The 22,090-nt window shown below is 37.8% G+C and overlaps 1 protein-coding gene across 9 annotated transcripts in view; it reads right to left on the bottom strand.

The window, feature by feature from the left end:
• Nucleotides 1-22,090, bottom strand: part of SUPT3H (SPT3 homolog, SAGA and STAGA complex component) — a 534,834-nt gene that overhangs the window by 97,724 nt on the left and 415,020 nt on the right. For all 9 annotated transcript variants that reach the window (XM_058554232.1, XM_058554229.1, XM_058554231.1 and 6 more), the window contains one exon: nucleotides 21,750-21,860. In XM_058554232.1, the coding sequence (XP_058410215.1) occupies nucleotides 21,750-21,860 (111 nt within the window). The remainder of the gene's footprint in view (nucleotides 1-21,749; nucleotides 21,861-22,090) is intronic.

Here is a 22,090-nt window from a genome sequence, read left to right as displayed (position 1 = left end):
TTTATCTAGAATGTTGCTATTATGAATGTTCACTTTTATCATCTCCTTTAAGCTTCTTAACCGCACTGGGACTAAGCAGGACATATACCATGACTTACATTACAGATGGAGAGAGGCTCCTAACCACTGGGAGGCAAGGGCTCTGACACCTGGCCCAGAGCTCTTCCCACCATACCAAAGGCAGAGAGCACGGTGAGTCCCCAAGACACACTTTAAAAACAGAGATGGTTTTAGTTTTATTGCAATGTTACATTTCAGAAATGTTGGCACATTATCAAATTATTAAGCTTTTAACGAAGATTAAAACTTACAATACTACTAGCATGAAAACAGCAGAATCTGAACTCTCACAAGTTGCTGGTGGGAGAGTAAACTGGCACAGCCCTTTTAGAAAGCATCTGGGCAGTACATACCAAAGGGCTTAAAGTGTTTTAGAGGAAGACTGCTGCCGGGATTTCTGGTGCAGCCTATGCCCCCCTCCACTCCAGAGCTCATATGCTTTGCTCCAACTGGGCCTGTTCCCTCACTGTCCTCTGCGGGCCTGTGATCATGCTCATCTCTCTGCCTGTCCGCAGAGCCTCCCTTCCACTCCCTTCTCCTCTCCCCAGACCCTGCATCTTAGGGCTGATGAGGCCTCACTGAAGCTCCACCTCCCCTGCCTCCCAACTTCTCCTATCAGCTTCTGTTCTTACAGCCACTCCTCCCTTCCCAGTCTGATAGCTTCTCCCCAGGTTGCTCCACCGCATATCCTGCTGGAGACAACTGTTTACCTCTTGTAGTTTATATTTCAAAATTAATAAATATTGTTCTCATTTTCTAAATTAAAATTAAATGATAAAATTGAAACTTTTTCAAACAACGCATATCCCCTCACTCATCCACAGAATTTAAGTAACTTTTCCAGAAATAACAACAGCAAAACAAATAAGAGATCCATTGAAATGGTTTTCTTAGAATAATACACCTTGATCTATAATGAACAGAAAATATTCTCTATAGAAATTAGTTTTAAGATTATTTGTTTGTGAAATTTCTTCATAATTAGGCAAATGTTTTCATTTCCTTGTTCAAATTTTCCTTCAATTTAGAAAAATTATTTTCTCTTAAATTAAAAAAAAGTTAACTTCTTTTATAAGTGAAATAGCCAAATTTAGACATATTTTTTTTGTAAGTTTTTGCTAACTATTTATAACAAGCAATAGTTCATATCAAGAAACTTCGGATAGCACAATTTAGAATTGATTTTATTTTCCTCCAAAGACGTTGGTTTATTCTTTATTTGAGAAATTTCTGTTGTTCTAACTCCTTTTAGTTGATCTTGTATCTTCTCAAAATTAAATCTAGTCACTTTAACTGTTTTGAGTCAGCATTCCCATCATGTGTTTGACAGTGGTTGCAAGGTCAAATTTGATATCTATTTCATTAAGATGTTCTTTCTTTGGGCAGACCCAGAAAATATCATAAATAACCTTCAAATTGTTCCAAAGAATGTCATCATTAGTGGCAGAGTTGTGACCACAACTTCTAGTAACAAATTCAAAAGATTCAAAATTCAAAATTGCTCAAAGCACAAAAAATACTTCTGGAATTTTTGCCAAAATTCTGGCACATATACCTTTTTCCTTTGCCAGCTGTGTTAATACCATTGTGATGGTCTCGCCCTTGAGACCCTTTTAAATTATTTAAATAAAGCTAAAACTTTTTATTTTAATTTTTTGAAAATTTAATGGAATCACTAAATATTTTTATAAAAAATAAATCTATTTGCAATTCTAATGCTTAATGCCCATCTAGATGCCAATATAAAGAATGACTCTTACGTTTCATGCACTTTACATCCAGACCTATGTATATACAAATTTTTAAGACTGCTGTGAGTTGTTACTGTTTTCAGCCACCATGTGTAACTGTTGTGGATACTGTGTTAATTTGTGAGTATATCTGGAACTCTGAGTTAGAACATGAAGAGAACGATTTGATGAGTTAATGTGCCTTTTCTCTTACTTGAAATCTTCTGCAGCTCAAATCCTCCCCTTCCTCTTCCTTAAGCAGTGTCCACTCAAGACTCAGGTGGTAGCACAATGCAGACCTTCATGGCATTTGCCAGCAGTTGGTTTTTCTGGGGGGGGTGGGGGGTGAGGGGGTGGGAGGAGCGTAAAATATATATAACATAAAATTTTCCATTTTCACCATTTTTAAGTGTACAATTCAGTGGCATTAATTACATTCACAATATTGTGCAACTATCACCACTATCTATTTCCAAAAAACTTTTATCACTCCAAACAAAAACTCTGTACCCTTTAAGCAATAACTCCTCCTCTCTCCCATCCCTGGAAACTTCTAATCTACTTTCCATCTCTATGAATTTGCCTATTCTAGATATTTCACATAAGTAAAACTATACAACATTTGTCCTTTTGTGTCTGGCTTATTTCACTTAGCATAATGTTTTCCAGGTTCATCCATGTTGTAGCATGTATCAGAACTTCATTCCTTTATGTGGTTGAATAATAGTCCACTGTATGTATGTACTACATTTTCTTTACCCATTCATCAGCACTTGCCTTTTGATTAAGAGCACAGTGTGGAGAAATGGGGCCTGAGCAGTGCCTGTGATAGGAGGTACCCCACACAGCATGGGGCCTAGGGCAGGAGTCCTTCCCACCTGGGTCTAAGACAGTACTGCTGCCCCACAAAAATCACTGGTGGAGATTCCTGATTACTCTAGCTGTTGTGTTTCCCTCTGCCTCTGAATTCCTAAAGCACCTGCAATCAATGAAATAAAGTTTAATATTTATTTACAGAGTGAGTTACTGTTGCCCTCCCCAGAATTCAACTTCAAGCTCCCTTTCTGTTCCCAGGTGTTGGTGCTGGTAGTTAACAGAAAAGGAAATGAATCCTGGCTCTCTGTGTGCCAGTTACTGTGTTAGGTGCTGGAGCTCAGCAGATGTTCACTTTTTTCCTTCCTCTCTTCTCCTGTGTCTAACATGGCACTAACTACATACCAGGAATTGAAAACTATTGCTGATTGACTGGAAAATGACTTCTTCCTAACAAAATATGTGAATTACTCATGACCTTTATTCTTCCTTGCCCATTAGAAGTTCTGATTTCCCTGGCCAGTGAGAAGAGGCAAACCAAACATACCCTTCAGGAAAAAGATACAGGCCTCAGAGAACTGGGTTTCCTGACTATACATGGGAGAGGTGATTTCTTCTCTTTTCCTTCTCAAGTCTTATCTCTATCTGCCTATGGAGCAGAATTACCATCCTTCCAGCTGACAGTGTACATCAGGACACATTCCTTTGCATTATTTTTCCTTTGTTAATTATCCTGAGAATTCTTCCATTTTTCCTAAGGAAAGTAGAATTGCAGCATCCCTGTGGACGTCTGCTTTTCTTTGGCATAAAAAGAAAGACAAGTTCTCTTATAGTGAGGAAACATGTGAAGTCCCATCTTCAAATTGCGGCTGTTCAGTGATTTTATTTATCCATATAGGACAAATTATTATATGTTGGGAATTTATTTCTTAATGGGGTGAGAGGAAAGCTCCTCACTAAGAATGCAGATAACTATAGTCTCTGTGGGAACCTGACATATCTCACGGCAGCATGTAAAGTTGTTATTCAAGAAGAAAATAGTTCTTCCAAATTTGAAAACAAGATGTCTAGACTCTTTTCCTAATTGATGGTCAGGCATAAAAATGTATCATAAAAATGTGTCTGAAACTGTACAGGAGCATCCCACTAACAAAAGCACTTTTATCAGAAAAAATAGGTTGCGTCCACGAGAATACATAATCATCTAACAAATAGACGTGTCTTAATGTCCAAATAATTCTGTTATCTCGGGCTCTTCAAATCTTGTTTTCTAAGTGGTTATTTCTGGTGCCTAAAATTTTTCAGACAAAATCTTCCTCAATGGAGAGTGATGATTCAGTGCCACCCCTACCACAGTATAGTATAGTTTCATATAATTGTTGTCATTTTATTTTTTATTTATTTATTTATTTATTTTTTTTTTTGTGAGGAGATCAGCCCTGAGCTAACATCCGCCAATCCTCCTCTTTTTTTTTGCTGAGGAAGACGGCCCTGGGCTAACATCGGTGCCCATCTTCCTCCACTTTATATGGGACGCCGCCACAGCATGGCTTACCAAGCAGTGCGTCGGTGTGCGCCCGGGATCCGAACCAGCGAACCCCGGGCCGCCGCAGCGGAGCGTGCGCACTTAACCGCTTGCGCCACCGGGCCGGCCCCCTAATTGTTGTCATTTTAATAACAGATGTTTATTAACTATCAGCTATAGTCCTCATTAAGTGTTTTCAGTTTAACAGCCATAGGAGTACAATCTGACTTGATCAAGTACCATTACAAGGAATAATTTTCTATAACAAGGCTACTTCCAGGGCCCAGTAGTGGACACTGCTCTCCTGTATATTAAAAAAAAAAAAAAAACCTTGCTATCAGGAGCAATTATGTAAACAAGATTGGTTTCTGTCATAAAAATAACCATTAGGATTGGATGTTTTATATATCATCATCTAATTTCCTAAATATCACTCTGCAAAATGATTGAAGAGTGACGTTAAAAGACAATCCTTGGAGCCTTACAACTGATAGCAAAGTTCCTCCTTATTGGTTGAGTCTGTGGAGCTTTGCTCATCAGTGTCGACCAGGGTGCTGCGCGCAAAGGTCAATCAATGAAATAGTTCTATGTTAGATCCAATCATGTTTCCAGCATGATGCCAGGGGCTGACTGCATACTTTTCCGAATATGCTAAGGATTCTTCGATACGGTTGGTACATAACTACCCACTGAACATATTCATTTTAAAACAGATATCACTCACGTGGTAACTCAGGCATTATTTTGCCTTAGATTCCAGAGGAATCAATACTTAATGCTGGATAGTAATAATGAAGCAACCATACATAAGGAGTGGAGTGTCCATTTATATAGGGCGTGCCAAGTTCAAGGGCCTAAAACTGATCAGGGAGATTAAAGTTGGATTTTGTCCATTAGAAGGCTGTTCTCACTTCATACCACCATTCTGTCCATCTGCCCATCCATTCATCCATCTTTTATGTTGAGCTCCAAATAGGCATAAAGTATTGTATTTTGCTGAGGGAGATTCCAAGATGATTAAAATATGGTCCCTTGGGGGCCAGCCTGGTGGCATAGTGGTTAAGTTCACGCATTCCGCTTCAGCGGCCCAGTGTTCACAGGTGCGGATCCCGGGTGTGGACCTACGCACCGCTTATCAAGCCATGCCATGGCAGGCATCCCACATATAAAATAGAGGAAGATGGGCACAGATGTTAGCTCAGGGCTAATCTTCCTCACCAAAACCAACCAACCAACCAAAACATGGTTTCTTGGTCTACCTGAGGATAGGTCCTCATCAGGTTTGGATCAGACCAGGAAATACAAAATATCTTGGAGGAAGTGGGTCAAAGTTCAGGGCTTGATTCAAAAGGAGAAACCAGTTCAGAGAAGGTCAAGGAAGTGAGAAAGAGATGGGATCTGGAATCCTCCTACCATATCCTGTATCACCAGGAACTCCCTGAGCCCAGGAGCCCAGATCTGTCCAAGTCTGAAAAGGACTCTTTTTCTAGACTCTGACCTCTAAAAGAAGCATGGGTGTTCAGAAGCCATCTCGAGATTAAAGTGGAGACAGTGACAAAATTCTCCCAAGCAAATATGTGAGAAATACTGCTATCAAAATTAGGAGGGGCCCCAGAGAGTTTGTTCATATAACATTATAGTATTTTTCTTTTCACCGAGGAGAAATAAAGAAAAATTTTCAATTTAGGTTGGAAGTAAAGTGTATAACTGTCAGATGCTGGAATAACGTGGGAATAGAGATTTCACAATTAAATTCTTAGGCGATTTCTGGAAACAGTATAAATTCTCATTTGTCTTGAATAACTTAATAAGATCCTGCTGAAATGGACTAAGAGAATGGATCAAGGATCATACTAGTCACCAACTTAAAGCATCACCACCAAACAATTTTGTTGAATTTCAAACCTCACCCAGAGGTTTGAAACATTAAATTTTCACGCGTACAAAATATATTTTAAGAGAGGACAATGCTCCGCTAGTAGAAGTTTAGGAATCAGTGAAAGCAGGAGCAGGAACCTTTTCGGGCAAGGGTCCTTCCCTGTTTCTCAAGTTGGAAACTTATAATTAAAGCCAGTTTGCAACGCACTACATCTTTCATTCTTTCCTTTCAATCTAAAGCTTCCAACCTCTCCAAGCTCTCATTCCTGGAAAAGCTTTTGGCAGTCACTTTTTGCAACCCACAATTTCTGTAGCTTTTCATCTTTTTACCATACTCTTTCTGCATCTAAGCCTCACTTCCCATATGTGGTAAGTAATACCACCACTACCGGAAGTAAAATGGTCCTCAGCATGGGCCTGTTTGCCCACACAAGGGCAGAAACGTGGGGCAGGAAAGAAGTCCAGCATTCATGGATCTCAAGATACTCCGAAACTATGAAGAACACGTTATTACTCATTTTATACATGTGAAATGGACACAAAAACACTAGGGAATTTTCTGAAGGCTACAAAGCCAATCAGTGGGTCCGAGTCTGCCTCCCACACTCCTTTGCCAGGCTGTCTCCCTTTGCAATTCTGAGAAGGGTGTTGTTGGCAAACTAGCCTTGTCATCTCTACTTCTGAATTCTATTAGATGATAATGATTTTAAGAAAACATTCTGTTCGCATTTTTTTGAGCACGTTCTATATTTTAGGCACTGTGCCAGGAGCTTTCAAGTGTTATTACTAATACTTACTCAAAATTGCTAATTTTTACAAATGATGAAACTGAGGCTCAGGCAAGTCATCTGACTCAAAACCTTTGAAAAACCACCAAAGACAGCAGAATGTTAAATGGCGACTTACATGAAACACTATCAGTAAAATTTTGGGGTAAATTAAGACAATCCTTTTAAATAAGACTATATGTATGTGTGTACAGACACACACACACATATATATATACACATACACATATGTAAATTATTTATACTTAAAAGATATATATGTTTTAATAAAAGTGACATCTTAATGGAAATACAGTGCTCATACAGCTCATCTCTGGTGCTGATTTTCTAACAGCAGTCCTACATGTGATGTTTCTCTGAAAAGCATGTCGGTACCATGACTGACTAAACAATGCAAATATGACTGACACACCCTGAGACACTTTTCACCTTGGTAGAACACAGGGAGTTCCACATCAATTTTCAGGAGTATAAATGAAATCTCCTGAGTCTTTTGGAATAAATACCTCCAGGTTTGGTGGGATCACAGTCAAGCAGCCTAGAAGTTCTATGCTTTGCTTACAATAGTTTGTGAACTATGATACCAAGATCTGTGTAATCCAAGTATTTTAAATGCTTCCACACCATTTCAAGTACAATCATGAAATTTAAAAATACTCCTCTATCATCATATAGAACAGAAAAAGAGCAATTCTTGGCAAAGCTTGTTTAAATGAGATATTTGAGTATCTAAAAGCCACTTTAAAAATTATATCAGCAATGCCACACTCTATCAGCACAATATTGGCTTCCTCATTAGCAAATTCACTTTAAGTATTAAGGTTACCCCCAATGGTGATAGCTGGGAACCTACAACATCAAGTTAAACAGCATGCTCAATGACCAATGAACTCCTAGAAAATTAGTTCAAAATGATGCATCATTTGTTAAACACTCAAGAATTAGCTCTTCAGGATCTCTCTTTAGAAATATGAAACCCCTCGAAACCACTACCACAAATAGCCAACATTTTAAATAACTGCCAAGCCACCTGCTTTTCTCCAGGAAACATCATAAAACTCACAAGTTAGTAAAGCTATGTAAAGCCTATAAAGTCTCTGTCTTTCTGAAGTTTACTTATTTTGTTTGAGATTTTATTTCCCCTTTTCTGAGAAATGAAAGGTCCCCACATCAGATTCAGTTCAAGGCCCAAACTTATTTGCCAAAGAAGGTCTCATAACAGAAGTGGATGCCAAAGAACACTTCTTTGTCACTTTAGTCTTGACTTGGCATGGTGTTTCAGATGGTATTCATTTGGAATGAAGAGATCGATGACATAACAAGTCCAATCCTCCTCTGTAAGTGGCTTTACTAGAAGTGGGTAAGGGCAGAAAAACATAAATTCATCTGTCTATAGGCAACCAAAAACATACCAACTCATCTTGGAGTAATTTAACCAATAAGATGATTTAGAGGACAGTTCAGTGGCACCATTTCTGGAAGGTAAAAGCTTAGCAGAAGGAACATAAATCAAAGGTGACTGGCAGGTAAAGGATATACGCAGCAATCAGCCAAACCATGTGCACACTGGCACAAATTCAGTAAGATCATTTATAAAACTTTTAAGGCAGGAGTATACAAAAGGGGGTCTGGTGCTAACTAAATCCACAGATAGCTTACATGCCACTGAAATAAACACTTCCAGATGCGGGTGTACAAAAACCTTTCACAGAAAGAAATGTTTTCTTTCATAAATCTAAAGGAGGGACTCTTAGCAGGGAAGGGCAAAATGTCTGAAATTGAGACTGAGCTTCTCATGGACTGGAAGTGCCTGTTGAGGTGGAATAATTGTGTGGGTGATGATGAACTGCACAGAGCGTGTCTCCACTTAGGAGCATCACTACAATTGGGAAGACTGGATTTCCTTTAAACAGAGCAAAAAATGTAACAACTTATCCTTCCATCGGTCCTCTAAAATCTGGTTGCTGAGTCAGTGTTGCTCCCATTACTTTCCTTAGAGTTTATGTGTGGGGGTGTGTGGTGGTGGAGACAACGGGTTCACAAAGAGATGACAGCCATTAATGCAAGTTTAGAAAAATGATGCCCTGGAACTTACACTAGCACAAAGCTATTGCAGGCATGGCTTTAATGATGAAACAATGTCTGAAATCTGGTTAGATTATAGTCATCTTTCAGGAATGCATGACCAAATTCATTAATGGCTTAGAAAGTCAATTTGTTCATCAAAACAGGATAATAATATGTGGGACTTTCTGGTCATATACATAAACACTCCCAGAAGTTCAAAAAGAAAGCTAGAATGTCTATTTTTTTTAAGTTCAGGTGATCTATGCATTGAGTGCCCTCCCCCCACCCCTCCTCCCCAGGAAATCCCCTTGAAACTAGTCTTCTCGTTCAATCTTAAACTTCATGCAAATTCTTTGTAAGCATCTGAGCACTGAACTTATTCTTGAGAATATTTTTAATTATCTGCTTTACGCATTGGCCCAAACTACAAACTTGTGATATTTTAGTCTTCTTTCATTCAGGGTCTTGTTCTACTTATTCTTTATGCCAAATATCTCTTGAATACATTCTATCTTCTCGGTCCTCAATGTCATTGCCTCAGCAGAGGCTTTTCTGGCCTCTTGCCTACAATACTGCAGCAGCCACCTGCAGAGGTCTCTCTGCCTATTATCTCTCTTACCTCTAGTTCCTCCACTACACCATCATCTGAGTTATTTTTCTACAACACAGATCTGTTCATATCAACCCCTTGCTCAAAAACTCTAAAATAGCTCCCTGATGACCACATCAGTTGTTTAAAAAGAAATTTTCCAAACAAAATCTTACTGAGAACCCACTACATATCAGAGATAAAAATTTATGTTTTATTTAGAGAAAACACTTTATTATTTGCAGAATACCTGTAAAAAAAGTAATCTGGGGTTTCTGCAGATGACAGCCAGAATTCCCCAGATTCCCCAGATAGATAACTGCTGGCCTACACACTGGCTTGAAGGTTAAAGCTCTTCTCAAAATGTCCTCGCCCTACCTTTGATGCTTCCGTGTCCTCTCAAAGTATTCTACACTCAGGTCCTCACCTTGGCCTGAGCAGCCATACTGTGGTCATACAGCTATCTTTTTTTCCCCATTTTATTCCTGCTCTTCTTTCTGCCTGAATTATCTTTTCCAAATTCTTACTCATGGGGCCGGCCTGGTGGTGTAGTAGTTAAGTTCATGCACTCCGCTTTGGTGGCCTGGGGTTTACAGGTTCGGATCCCGGGCATGGACCTACGCACTGCCTATCAAGCCATGCTGTGGTGGCGTCCCATATAAAGTAGAGGAAGATGGGCAGGGATGTTAGCCCAGGGCCAGTCTTCCTCAGCAAAAAGAGGAGGATTGGCAACAGACGCTAGCTCAGGGCTAATCTTTCTCAAAAATTAAAAAAAAAAAAAAAAACACAAGAAAAAATATTCTTACTCATTTCCCTCATCTCTGTCTCATAAACTCAGTTCAAGTGTAAATGACTGTACAAAGCTTCCTGGACTTCCTCAGGCAGACTGTGCCCTCGTTCTCTGTACCTGAGGCGCTCTGTCCATTCTTCAGTTACAATGCCCATCACACTGCACTGCTTATATGCACGTCTCCTTTGTTGTATCGGAACATCTAGTTACTTATCCCCATACATCATACCCCCATTTCCACATATTTCTACCTCAATGTTTGGCACATGTTTATTGAATTAATAAACGGAGATATCAGAGCTGTAAGGATCTCAGGACATGTAGGGATGTTAACACCAGTCCTTGCACTTCTAAATCATGTGTAGTTCAATTGTACAAATATGGATTCCGCAAATGGATTGCTATTATCTAGTCCACACTCCGAAAGCAAGTGAAAGCGTGCTTTCACCCTATCAGGAAGGCCTGTGCTTTGAACTGTGCTTGGATTAAGAATGCTTGTCAACTATAACTTATTTACTTATTAGGCTCTTACCTAATTAGTCTAGAATATGAGAGTGGGTGTTTTAGGTTAGATGAGGAATGTAGAATTAAATCAGAGCCAGAAATGTAGCCTCTAACTTCTTTACTGGAAACTATAAAATCTGCACAAGTGTTTGAATTGGAATTGACAGGAAACTGTAGGTCAGGCTGTGAACTTCGGGAGCCAGAGAGTCAACTCAAATACTCCCTCCCTGGTATTTCCACCAGGGCACAGCTGCCCAGCTGTTACCTTGAATGCACCTGGGCAAATTCAGAGCCTGACATTGGGCTCTGCCCTCATGACCTCTGCCAACTAATCAACCAAAATATTTCCAGATCTGGAGAGCCTACTCCGAATTGGGTATATGCCCAGAACTGAAAGTGCACTCCAATCTGGTGGGAGAGCCTATCCAGGTGCCAGGGCAAGAATGAACATCTGACTGACATATGGGCTATGGATTTTCTCTTCTCACAGCTTGGGGTCATGCAGAGGCGGTGTGTGGGGATGGAATATTTGATCTGTGCATACACAGCCTAGGGGATTTAGTTTAAATCAAATCATAATTAAAACGCCAGCCAGGAAAACAAGGCGTAATTATTTTTTCCTGCATATTTTTCCTACCTTGGCTATAGCCTTAAATATATGTTGGGCACAATAAGAGCAAGGTTATCAGTTTCATTTTTGGAAGGTGTTAACTCTTCCACTTAAAACAATCTACTTATTATGTTGTGGGATTAACTTTGCAACTACATCAGTAAATTAAATGACAGTTCAATGATTATATTTGTGAGACTAAAGTATATAACACCATTTAAGAAATCATCAAAAAGTAAATCATCTCCAGTTCAACAGGCTTTCATCATGGCTGTCTGGAGGGGATTTCTGTCACACCGTCAATAAAACAGTACACAAACGTCTCACTTAAAACACGCTTATGAATGTTAATGAATCTATTTTAATAAAACTAATGTGTTCTTTTCTAATATTCACCTAGTTTAGATATATAATATTTAAAAATTTAAATAGTATATTTGCTAGGTAAACATGAGCAATTTAATATACTGACTGAGTTACACGTCTAACAATATTTACAATCTTCTTGTTTATTCATAGACAAAAGAAATTTATTGCCATTTTTAGAGCACAACTTTTAAGTTTAGAAGTATCTCAACTTAGTTTAGTTTCTCCCAACTAATCCTTTCGCTGCTTTCATGAATTTATGAGTTAAACGAATCCTGTGATTTTTTTTTTTTTAAGAAAAAAATAATTTCCTTTTGGGAGTCACTCAAAATATTTTTCCATCCTATCTCCATTCCCGCAGAAGACTGCAAAAACCTAGAAACTATAATAACACATTCAAATCTCAAGATTTGGTCCTTTTAGAATATTCTGCTCAAAAAGTTTCTCTTTGTTGTTAATTACTCCTTTTTCCTTGCACTCAAGTTCAAATTATTCCTCTATTCTCCAAGATACAGCCTGCCTCTTACAATGAATAGAGATTCATTACCTTCTTGAACTACTTCAAATTTAAAAAGTCTTTGAAGGATACAAACTTGGAGAAAATACACAGGGCTGATTAGGGCTATCATCTTTCATTTCTACTTTAACCACGCCCCCCATCAGAGAAGACTGATTCCTTCCTTTTCACACTATGTTCCTGAAAATTCCAGGATTCTTAGAAGGATTTCTAGGGGCTTCACAGATGTTTGATTTGAATGTCCATTTACAATTTTTGTGCTAGTCAAAATAAAGGTTCTGTCATCTCATGGTTTATATTTCAACTTCTTATAAATGTTTTGTTGATTAGGAAGTTAAGTCTTGGAATTTTGCCTTGTTAGTTTTTTTTTTTTTGATATTTAAAGCAGCCCAAATAACTGCACTATATAAAACTGTGCAGGTGAGTACATCACCTTAGCATGTATACCCCATGTGAACTAAATGTGAGGTCTTCACAGGTGATATAAAGTGAAGGCAGAAAAAAAGCAAAATGTGTTTCAATGGTCACTGTTTACTGTGAAAACAAACCAGTTGTTAATAATACCAGAATTTTTCAAAATGGAACTGGATAATTTTTCAAAATGGAACTGGATAATTGCTTTTTTTTTGCTGAGGAAGATTCGCCCTGAGCTAACATCGATTGCCAACCCTCCTCCTTTTTTTTTTTTTTTTTTTTTTTGGCTTGAGGAAGATTAGCCCTGAGGTAACATCTGTGCCAATCTTCCTCTATTTTGTATGTGGGACACTGCCACAGCATGGCTAGTGAGTAGAGTAGGTTCGTGCCTGGGATCCGAACCTGTGAACCTGGGATGCTGAAGTGGAGCACGTGGAACTTTAACCACTTGTTGCCAAGGGGCCAGGCCCTGGATAATTCCTTATAAACAAATTCACTGGCTGCCCCAATTTAAGGTATTACTGCAGAAAGTTCAAATGAGATAATATCTCTCTTCCCTTCTCCCCCCATTCTGCCTGATGATTTAAGAAAACATTAAACAGTTTTACAATATAACATGATTGTGCCAGTTCTACTTGGCAATACAGAGTTATGATGCTATGCTTACAACAGTAGAAAATGTATCAGTAATGAAGTTCACCAAATTTGGATTCAACAGGCAAAGGAAAACAAATTTGACCCTGAAACTTTAAGCAAATATTTGTCAGAGAAAGGTCTACAGGTAACTGAGATTTTCTTTTCTCTCTCTCTCTTTTCTTTTTTTTTACAGGGGAAGATTTGCCCGAAGCTAACATCTTCCTCCTTTTTTTTTTCTTCCTTTCCCCCCTCCAAAGCCCCAGTACATAGTTGTGTATAGTTGTAAGTTCTTCTGGTTCTTCTATGTGAGCCACTGTCACAGCATAGCTACTGACAGATGAATGGTGTGGTTCTGCACCCAGGAACTGAACCCAGGCTGCTGAATTGGAGGGTGCAGAACTTTAACTGCTGGGCCATCAAGGCTGGCTCTGAGATTTTCTTTATGACATGTTTGAGTAGCTTACAATGTTTTAAAATACTTTAAAAAATATTTTCCAGAAAACCATGAAGAGTTATGCTGGATAAGAAATCCATATATTGATTCCGTCTAAACATTATCAGTTTAAAAATGTGAGCACTTGTTAGATACTGTTAGTGAAACAACTTTTAAGCAAAAAATTCTTACTATTTCTCTTTTGAGCTAAGACTATTGCAGGTCTGTGTAGAACATTATTAAAAACTGCTGTATTTGTGAATCAAAACTTCTCAATGCTGCGTAAATAACATATGGAAATAAAGTGGACACTATGATGGATATAATATTACAACTGTCACCCATAACGTTGATTTCAAAACATCTTCACTGTTCTTAACCGAATGAGATTTTAAGAGTGGATCTTCTAGATATAACATACAGATTTTCTGAAATATTTGATAAAGAAACTCTTTTCTTGTGGAACATGTTTTAATACCTCTTGGAACACTTGTCTTCTGCTCAACATAGTTTAGGAAATGCTATCTCATATTGTCAGGATAAGACCACTTAAAAGAGTTAAGAACAGAGGCCAGTCTGCAAAGAGGAAGTTTAATGAGTAGGATTAGTGAGAATTCATTGAAGCCCATGGTCCCAGTGAACCACAGAGTATTTAGCTCCTGTACTTACAGATAGAACTCTGGTACTTATTATGTAACCTTAAGTTGGTTACTTAATTTTTCTCTAAATCTCAGTCTTCTTATCTATAAAGTGGGGATAATAACACTCTTCTTGCTCTGTTGTAAGAATAAATAACATAATGCAGGTGAAAAGATTCTTTTAAAATATTATGTTATTATTTGATCAACTAACACTTGTCTCAGATTCTAATGATTTTCCTTCCCAAACTCTTCCAACTTCTTTATTTCCACATTTGAAACATTCTTTCCCTAATTAATCCTAAATTGAACACTATTAGTTGAACCATATAAAATTTCTGATTTTCAATTGTTTTTGACCTAGAGAAACTGCAATTTCATATAATTTGATCTAATAAATTTTGTAACAAATTCCTTCCCCTACCTTATTTTAAAATTAAAAACTATTAAATTAAAAGTTTTACATTTTTTTCTAGAGAACACTTATTGTTAGGTTATTCTTATATAATAAATATGCCACATGTTAATTTTTTTTCTGAGAATCAGTGGCCCACAACTATAAAGAGGTACTTGGCTCCAATTTATAATGATAGATTTAGTACTTACAAAAATTTATTGAGAAAATTTTTACTTCCAGTCAAAACACAAACATGTAAGAATTCCTACCCAATTTCTACTTGGTATTTACATTTTAAAATTTTTCTACTATTTTGTGACATTTAATTTTCCAGGTTGAACACATAAAATGCAGACTAATCTAATGCACTCATGACATAAGAATTGTTCATGAACGTGAAATTCCAGATCAAAATACTCAAAGCAATCTGCTATGCCACTTTTGTTTTTAAAAGTTTAATATGAGGAAGTCTTAAAGAAAATTTCATATTTTCTATCCCTATTTGTCTATTGCGAACATTCCTGGAGAATCAATGACATGAGAGCATCCCTAGCACTATATACACATCAAAGTGACTGGCCATGGTGGAAGAGCAGAAAACCGAGGGCCAAGAGGCTGGACGTTAGGGTCAGCTCTATCACTCACTTACATGGTGCCTCTGGGTACACTGCAAAGCTTCTCTGAGACTGAGACTAAGGCTTTCTCAAGGCTTAGCCAGCTTTAAAATACGGTGATTCTGTCTCAGAATTGTAGACAGCTGAGTGGATACTGAAGCGACACACTTCTAGGGACGCACTTAAGGTATTATTTAGGTTAATGACCATGCTTACACGAACAATTTTATTGTCTCACTATTCTAGTTCAATAGAAAGCCACCTGATAACATACAAGCTCAGAGGGTTAATATATCTTTCTACTATAACTATCACTCAGGAGAAATTAAAACAGATTTAGGCACTGCACACGGGATTATGTCATCTCACTCTATGTACACAGTTTCCTTTCTCTGCCTTTCAAAATTACAGACCTGGTTTAAATCAGCCATTTACAGCACTTCCCATTGAGAGCTTGGATTGAGCTTTGGAATAGGTAACCATGGGCACCCCCCACTGCTTATAAAAGTGAGGATCTAGATAAAACAAATGTCTGACTATCCTCTATGTGACAGACAGCCAGTACATTGGGTTACTCTTTGGGGTATCCTCTCTGAGAGAAAAAACAAAATGCTCTAACTATAAAAGTCCACCTCATTCACAAAATTTGAAAATGCTTTTTACTTCTAAACTTGCACAAGTAAATTCTAAGAATATTTTTTTAAAAACCATTACCAAAAGCACTTGACTTTTCAGGCTGTGAGAAGAAAATACTCTGCAAACAATTAAATGCCAGTTAATTTTCTGATATGACAATTCATTTACAGCTTTTGCTACACCTTTTTTTTGGGCCCAGATGCCCTTCTTAACGTAAATTTTATTTTATCCTTTACTTTTCTATACTTTCTAAAATATTAGCACTACTTTCATAATCAATAAAATGAAGAAATTTTAAAAACTGAGGGAAATGTGGCTAGTAATAATTTATTTAAAAAAAATTATAACCAACTTTGATATACTCATCAGTCTCTGAAAACTTGTTTTCAATAACTTATACAAATATATAAACTCATATAAACTGAATTTGATGAAGCTTTATAAATCTGAGGCCATGTCATTTGTTCTTTAGATTTCTGTTTCTTAAGAGCTAGTGTGTAAAATCTAGCTAGCGTGCAAAAATCGAGTGATAACTATGCACACTTCAGTTAGAGACCTTAGTTTTTAAGGTGACAACGGTGATAAAAGACCATTAATGTTCTTCAACCATTATTAATCCAAAAAGTAAAAATGAACATTTATTTTCAGCAACAATAATCATTAAATGGTATTTAAATTTTAACAGTATAAACTATTAGTATGTAAAGAAATCACACTATGATTCACGTTTTAGTTTCTTCTGGGATTACAAAGTGAGGCCTGTGTGCGTGTGTGTGTGTCTGTGTGGTTGGGTAGTATGGGGAATGGTTTCTACTTTAGTCTGTCTGTATCTTTCTTTTTTTCTTTTTTCCCCCAAAGCCCCAGTAGATAGGTGTACGTCATAGTTGCACATCCTTCTAGTTGCTGTATGTGGGACACGGCCTCACCATGGGCGGAGAAGCAGTGCGTCAGTGTGCGCCCGGGATCCGAACCCGGGTCGCCAGTAGCGGAGCACGCACTTAACCGCTAAGCCACGGGGCCGGCCCTGTCTGTATCCTTCTTACCTAATCCCTTTTAGAAAATATACTACAGCTGCTACTGCTCCTCCTACTTCCGTTATTATTAATATAATTTATTAAGAGCTTACCACATGTCAAGTTTATAGTACTCCTTAAATTCTATCATGAGGTATATTCTATTATTATACCCATTTTACAGATGAGGAAACTGAGCCACAGGGAGGTTAAGAAACTTCCTTAAGGCTACTTAGCTAGTAGGTGGCAAAGCTGGGATCTGAACCCTGGCCATTTGACTCTAGGATGAACAGTCTTAATCACCACACAACACAGCCACACGTGATACCACCTGCTGTGAGTAAAAGGACAACATAAGATGACAAGCATCAAAATTACGTAGGACATTCCAGGGTGTGTGACTACTCTAAAATTACTAGTACAAATCATAGACTCCGAAGCTATTTTCAGAATTATTTAGGAAAAATAAACAATAAGCTAAAGGTAAAATTAGTCTCTTTAAATGTTCTTTAGCATGTGTGTACAGAACATCAAGTATATAGGGCTGGGGACAGTTGCAAAAGTGTGTATTTTAGGAGAAAGATTTTGGAGATGGGAGTTGGAAGGTCTGAATTTTAGCCTTGGTTCCATCATTTAATCTAATTAATAGCTTAACCTCAGGAAAATTACTTAAATCTTCTAGATATGATGCTTTCTCTGATCTTCTGCATAGGATTGAGAATACATGAGAATACAGAAAAGAAAGAAATCACTAATTAAAACCAACACGACAAAGACAGTACTCTCATCACCAGCTGAGTGGGGATGTGGTTTCTAAGTGTCTCTACAGCACTCACGAGTGGCAGGCAACTGATGTCTCTGCTGCCCTCCCCCTTCCCTCTCCTCCAGCAGCTACTCAGTGCAAAGCATTGTCCTCTCTTCCACCTAGTGTGGCTTTAATCACTCCTTTCTTCTATCATTTCAACTAATTCGCAAGGTGAAGAACTCACATTTTTTTTTTTTCCCTGAGGAAGATTCGTCCTGAGCTAACATCTGTGCCAATCTTCCTCTATTTGGTATGTGGGTCGCTGCCACAGCATGGCCGCTGATGAGTGGTGTAAGTCCATGCCCGGATAACCAAACCCGGGCTGCCAAAGTGGAGCATATTGAACTTAACCACTAGGCCACAGGGCTGGCCCCGTCACTTATAATTTTTTACACAATGAATTGTATTCCTGAAATTGATCATGTTGTGATTTTTGTATAAAATTATTTCATAAGTCATACACTAGAAAACAGAATGATGCCTCACTAAAGCCAGAATTTTATTGGTTTATTGATTGATGTTGGGATTTAGTTTCCATATAACTATTGGTTGTTATTTTAATTCTCCAAATTAATTTCAAATTATTGGCTCTACACGAATCAAGTTATGGATATTCTAAGTTAGACATCACATTTATGTATACATCAGACAAGCACTCTAGATTCAGAATGACATGGCGCAAAGACAAAATCGCTATGGTTCATAAATATAAACTAGCTGTTCATGGGAATTTTAGCTTACAAAGGAAATTTTACATTGGATGTAAGTTAGCTCAGCCTTTCCATATGAAAATTTAGGTCTCAATCTACAGTTACTATAGGGGCAGCCACATGCTTCCTTCTCCTCTTAGGAGCTGCAGCTCAAAGCATAGGTAGCAAAGTGTCCCTACTGCAGCATAAAGTATCACCTCAGGGAGTGGTCATCAGGGAACTGAACATCAGCATCACCCAAGGTCAGGAGCACCTCCTTCCAGCAGTTGAAGGTATGTGGGAGCCAGGGCAAGGTGGCCCATTGTTAGCATACACTCTGCAAATCTATCCCACTTTAAAGAGAATTTTTAACTTTAAAAGGCAGATTTATGTATTGTAATATATGCCATGACATTGTGTCTCCCTCATCATATTACTCATGATATAAAGTGGAGTAGGCATATTCAGTCCTGCGCAAATTCTTGTAGCTCTAGGAAATGGAGCAGACCTTTCAAAGTGGGTCCTTTCTGATGAGTTATAAAAACTTAGTACCCCTGTCTGGTGGAGTTCTTTACCACCTGCTGTTGATTTTGTCTGTCTGCTTTGGTAGTGGCTAAGTGAACCTTCTAGGTCATGGCTTATTTGTTGTATTTTCCAGATCTATTTAAATTAAGCATTTTAAAATTGCATCATTAGTTTTAAAAAGCATATAGATTATATGTTTATTAGATAAAAATTAGCTTAAACTTTATCTGAACTTAGTTTTAACTACATTTTCTGACCATATACTACAATCAGATTATAAAAGCAACAATAGATGAATAATAGAGTACCAGGTTAGACATGGGGGAATGAATATATACATTTGTTGTTAGTGCCGTTGAGTCAATTCTGACTCCTAGCACCCTGCGTACAGCAGAGCAGAACCCTGCCCTGTCTTTTTTTTTTTTCCTGTGAGGAAGATTGGCCCTGAGCCAACATCTGCCAATCCTCCCCTTTTTGCTGAGGAAGACTGGCCCTGGGCTAACAACCATGCCTATCCTCCTCCACCCTACATGGGACGACGCCATAGCATGGCTTTGATAAGCGGTGTGTCAGTGTGCGCCCAGGATCTGAACCGCCAAACCCGGGCCACCGCAGCAGAGCGCACGTACCCAACCACCTGTGCCACAGGGCCGGCTCCTCTGCCCTGTCTTATCTGCACCATCCTCTCACCTTCTGGTGCTATAAGAGCCAATGCTCTACTGCTGTTCATTGGGTTTTCATGGCTAATCTTTTCAGAAGTGGGTAGCCAGGTCTTTCTTCCTAGTCCGTCTTAGTCTGGAAGCTCTGCTGAAACCTGTCCACCATGGGTGACCCTGCTGGTATTTGAAATACCAGTGGCATAGCCTTCAGCATCACAGCAACAAATGGCTGCCACAGTATGACAATGACAGATGGGCGGTGTGGTTCCCTGGCTGGGAAGAGAACCCGGACTGTGGCAATGAGAGCTCAAATCGTAACCACTAGACCACCGGGGCTGGCTGAATACGAATACACACACATGCACACACACAAATAATGTCATCAACCAAGATAGTTCTCAAGTGATCTGTCTAGTCTACTTAAAAACAAAAACTTGAAAAATGAAGCAGCCACCACTGCCACCACTTCCTCATGAGGAAATATCACAGACTTCATGATTAGGAGATTTTTCCCTTGCCTTAGATACATTTTCCTTCATGTAATTTTATCCGTTACTTTTAGTTACCGTTTTAGGTTACTTTGCAAAAATCCTGGTTCCCCTTGCTACTCTTAATTATATCTAGATTATTGTCAACACTGCCTCCTATTTCTTCTCTCTCCACTCCATTGCTCAACCTATTAAGTCATTATTTGGATCTTATCTATGGATTTGATCTTTTTAATCCTGTGTTGTAAGTTGATTCTTTCAATTTCAATTGGTTTCTAAATTCTTCCAATCATCTCCTATTTTTCTAAATCTCATCTTCCTTTTGGCTTATTGCTTAAAATAGTCTTATCTATCATGTAGAAAAAAATAAAACAAGAGATACTTGATTTCATTCTTTCTTTCAACTATAATAATCTAAAAACATTCATGCAAAAGGATATTGCTTTAATCAGTAGTATTAAAATCATGTTCTTATAATACATTAGAAAAGTTTTAAATATTAAACAAAAGTGAAAACAATCATCACCATTACAAAATGCTTGGAGACACATGTAAAAAGCTTCTGACACATTCTTGTTGTCACACCGAGAATCCATACAATGAACAAAAACTAATGAGAACAAAGAAAGGAAAGAAACTACTCTCTTTAACTAAAACACAGTAAAAAAGGAGATGATATAATGTAGAAGAAATCATGACTTCTATCAATCAATAGTAAAATCTACTCTTAGGAAAAAACACATACTACGTTATACTTACGTACGTATGTATAATGCTATACATATATATTCTGCTTTAGTATGTTAAAGCAGAAAGCAATATTTAAAAAAAGGTACACTCTACTACTTCTCAGTCATATAAATCAAACCTCACTTTCTGAAAATCAAACCAATTCCTTATAAACAGAGGAGGAGTTGGAGAAAGTTCTATTAACATAAAGATTTAAAAAAAAAAAGGGCCACAAAATGAGCATTTAATTAATACACACACACACACACACGTACTTTCTTTAGGCTGCTGAAATATAAAGTCTTTAATTCTCCATTAAAAAAAAAGCACAAAAAAACCCTGATTATAAGTTTTAAAACCATTTGAAGATGTGAAAGACTGTCTGCATTTCAGCCTTCTTCAAAGCGAGTAAAGAAATCATTTCTTCTTCTTCCAACTCAAAGTATGTTTAGGAGCAGGACATCTGATAGAAGTGGTATTGCCAATCTAACCAATTTTAAAATATAAAGTGCTTCTGGCAATATCTGGATACATATAATTTGACAAAAAAGTTTTATAAACTCAAGCTTTGAAAAATAGAAAATATAAGCCCCAACAAAAAAGCATAATTTGTAATTGAAAGAAAATAATATTTTGTAGAAAAAAATTGTCCTTCCAAAAAGAGACAAAAATGACTAACTTTTATTTCCCAAGAGAATTATGCCACTTTTATACAACAAAATTACAGTCACCACAAATTGCTTTCAACAATTCCATTGCTTCTTCATTTGACCACTTGAAAATCAAAATTCTTTCAGATTATAAATATAACTTTTTATAACTCTGTTATTACGTACTGTGAACGGGGAAAGGGGGCCAATCTTGTGGCCGTAGCGTCGAACGGCCTCTCTGATGTGGCAGGGCTGGATGGCATCGCTGTGGGCCTCAACACCACAGGCCGCAGTGTTCTGCGACAGAAAAACACATAAATTGTTACTAAATCAAAAACACACAACAGAACTGCAGTGTATAAAATATGAAAATAAACTTTTATAAAATGGATGTTTTTTTCCCTTAGGATACACATCACTGCTGCCATATACTACATCTAAAAAAAATCCCATTAACAAATCAAAGATGACTTTTACATGACCCCTTCCTAGCAGACCTACCAAATGCAAGTTTTATGCCCACAATA

This window comes from Diceros bicornis, chromosome 14, assembly GCF_020826845.1.
Source record: "Diceros bicornis minor isolate mBicDic1 chromosome 14, mDicBic1.mat.cur, whole genome shotgun sequence".
NCBI lineage: Eukaryota > Metazoa > Chordata > Mammalia > Perissodactyla > Rhinocerotidae > Diceros > Diceros bicornis.
Note: the sequence above shows the minus strand (reverse complement) of the source record. Positions and strands in the feature narration are given on the sequence as shown.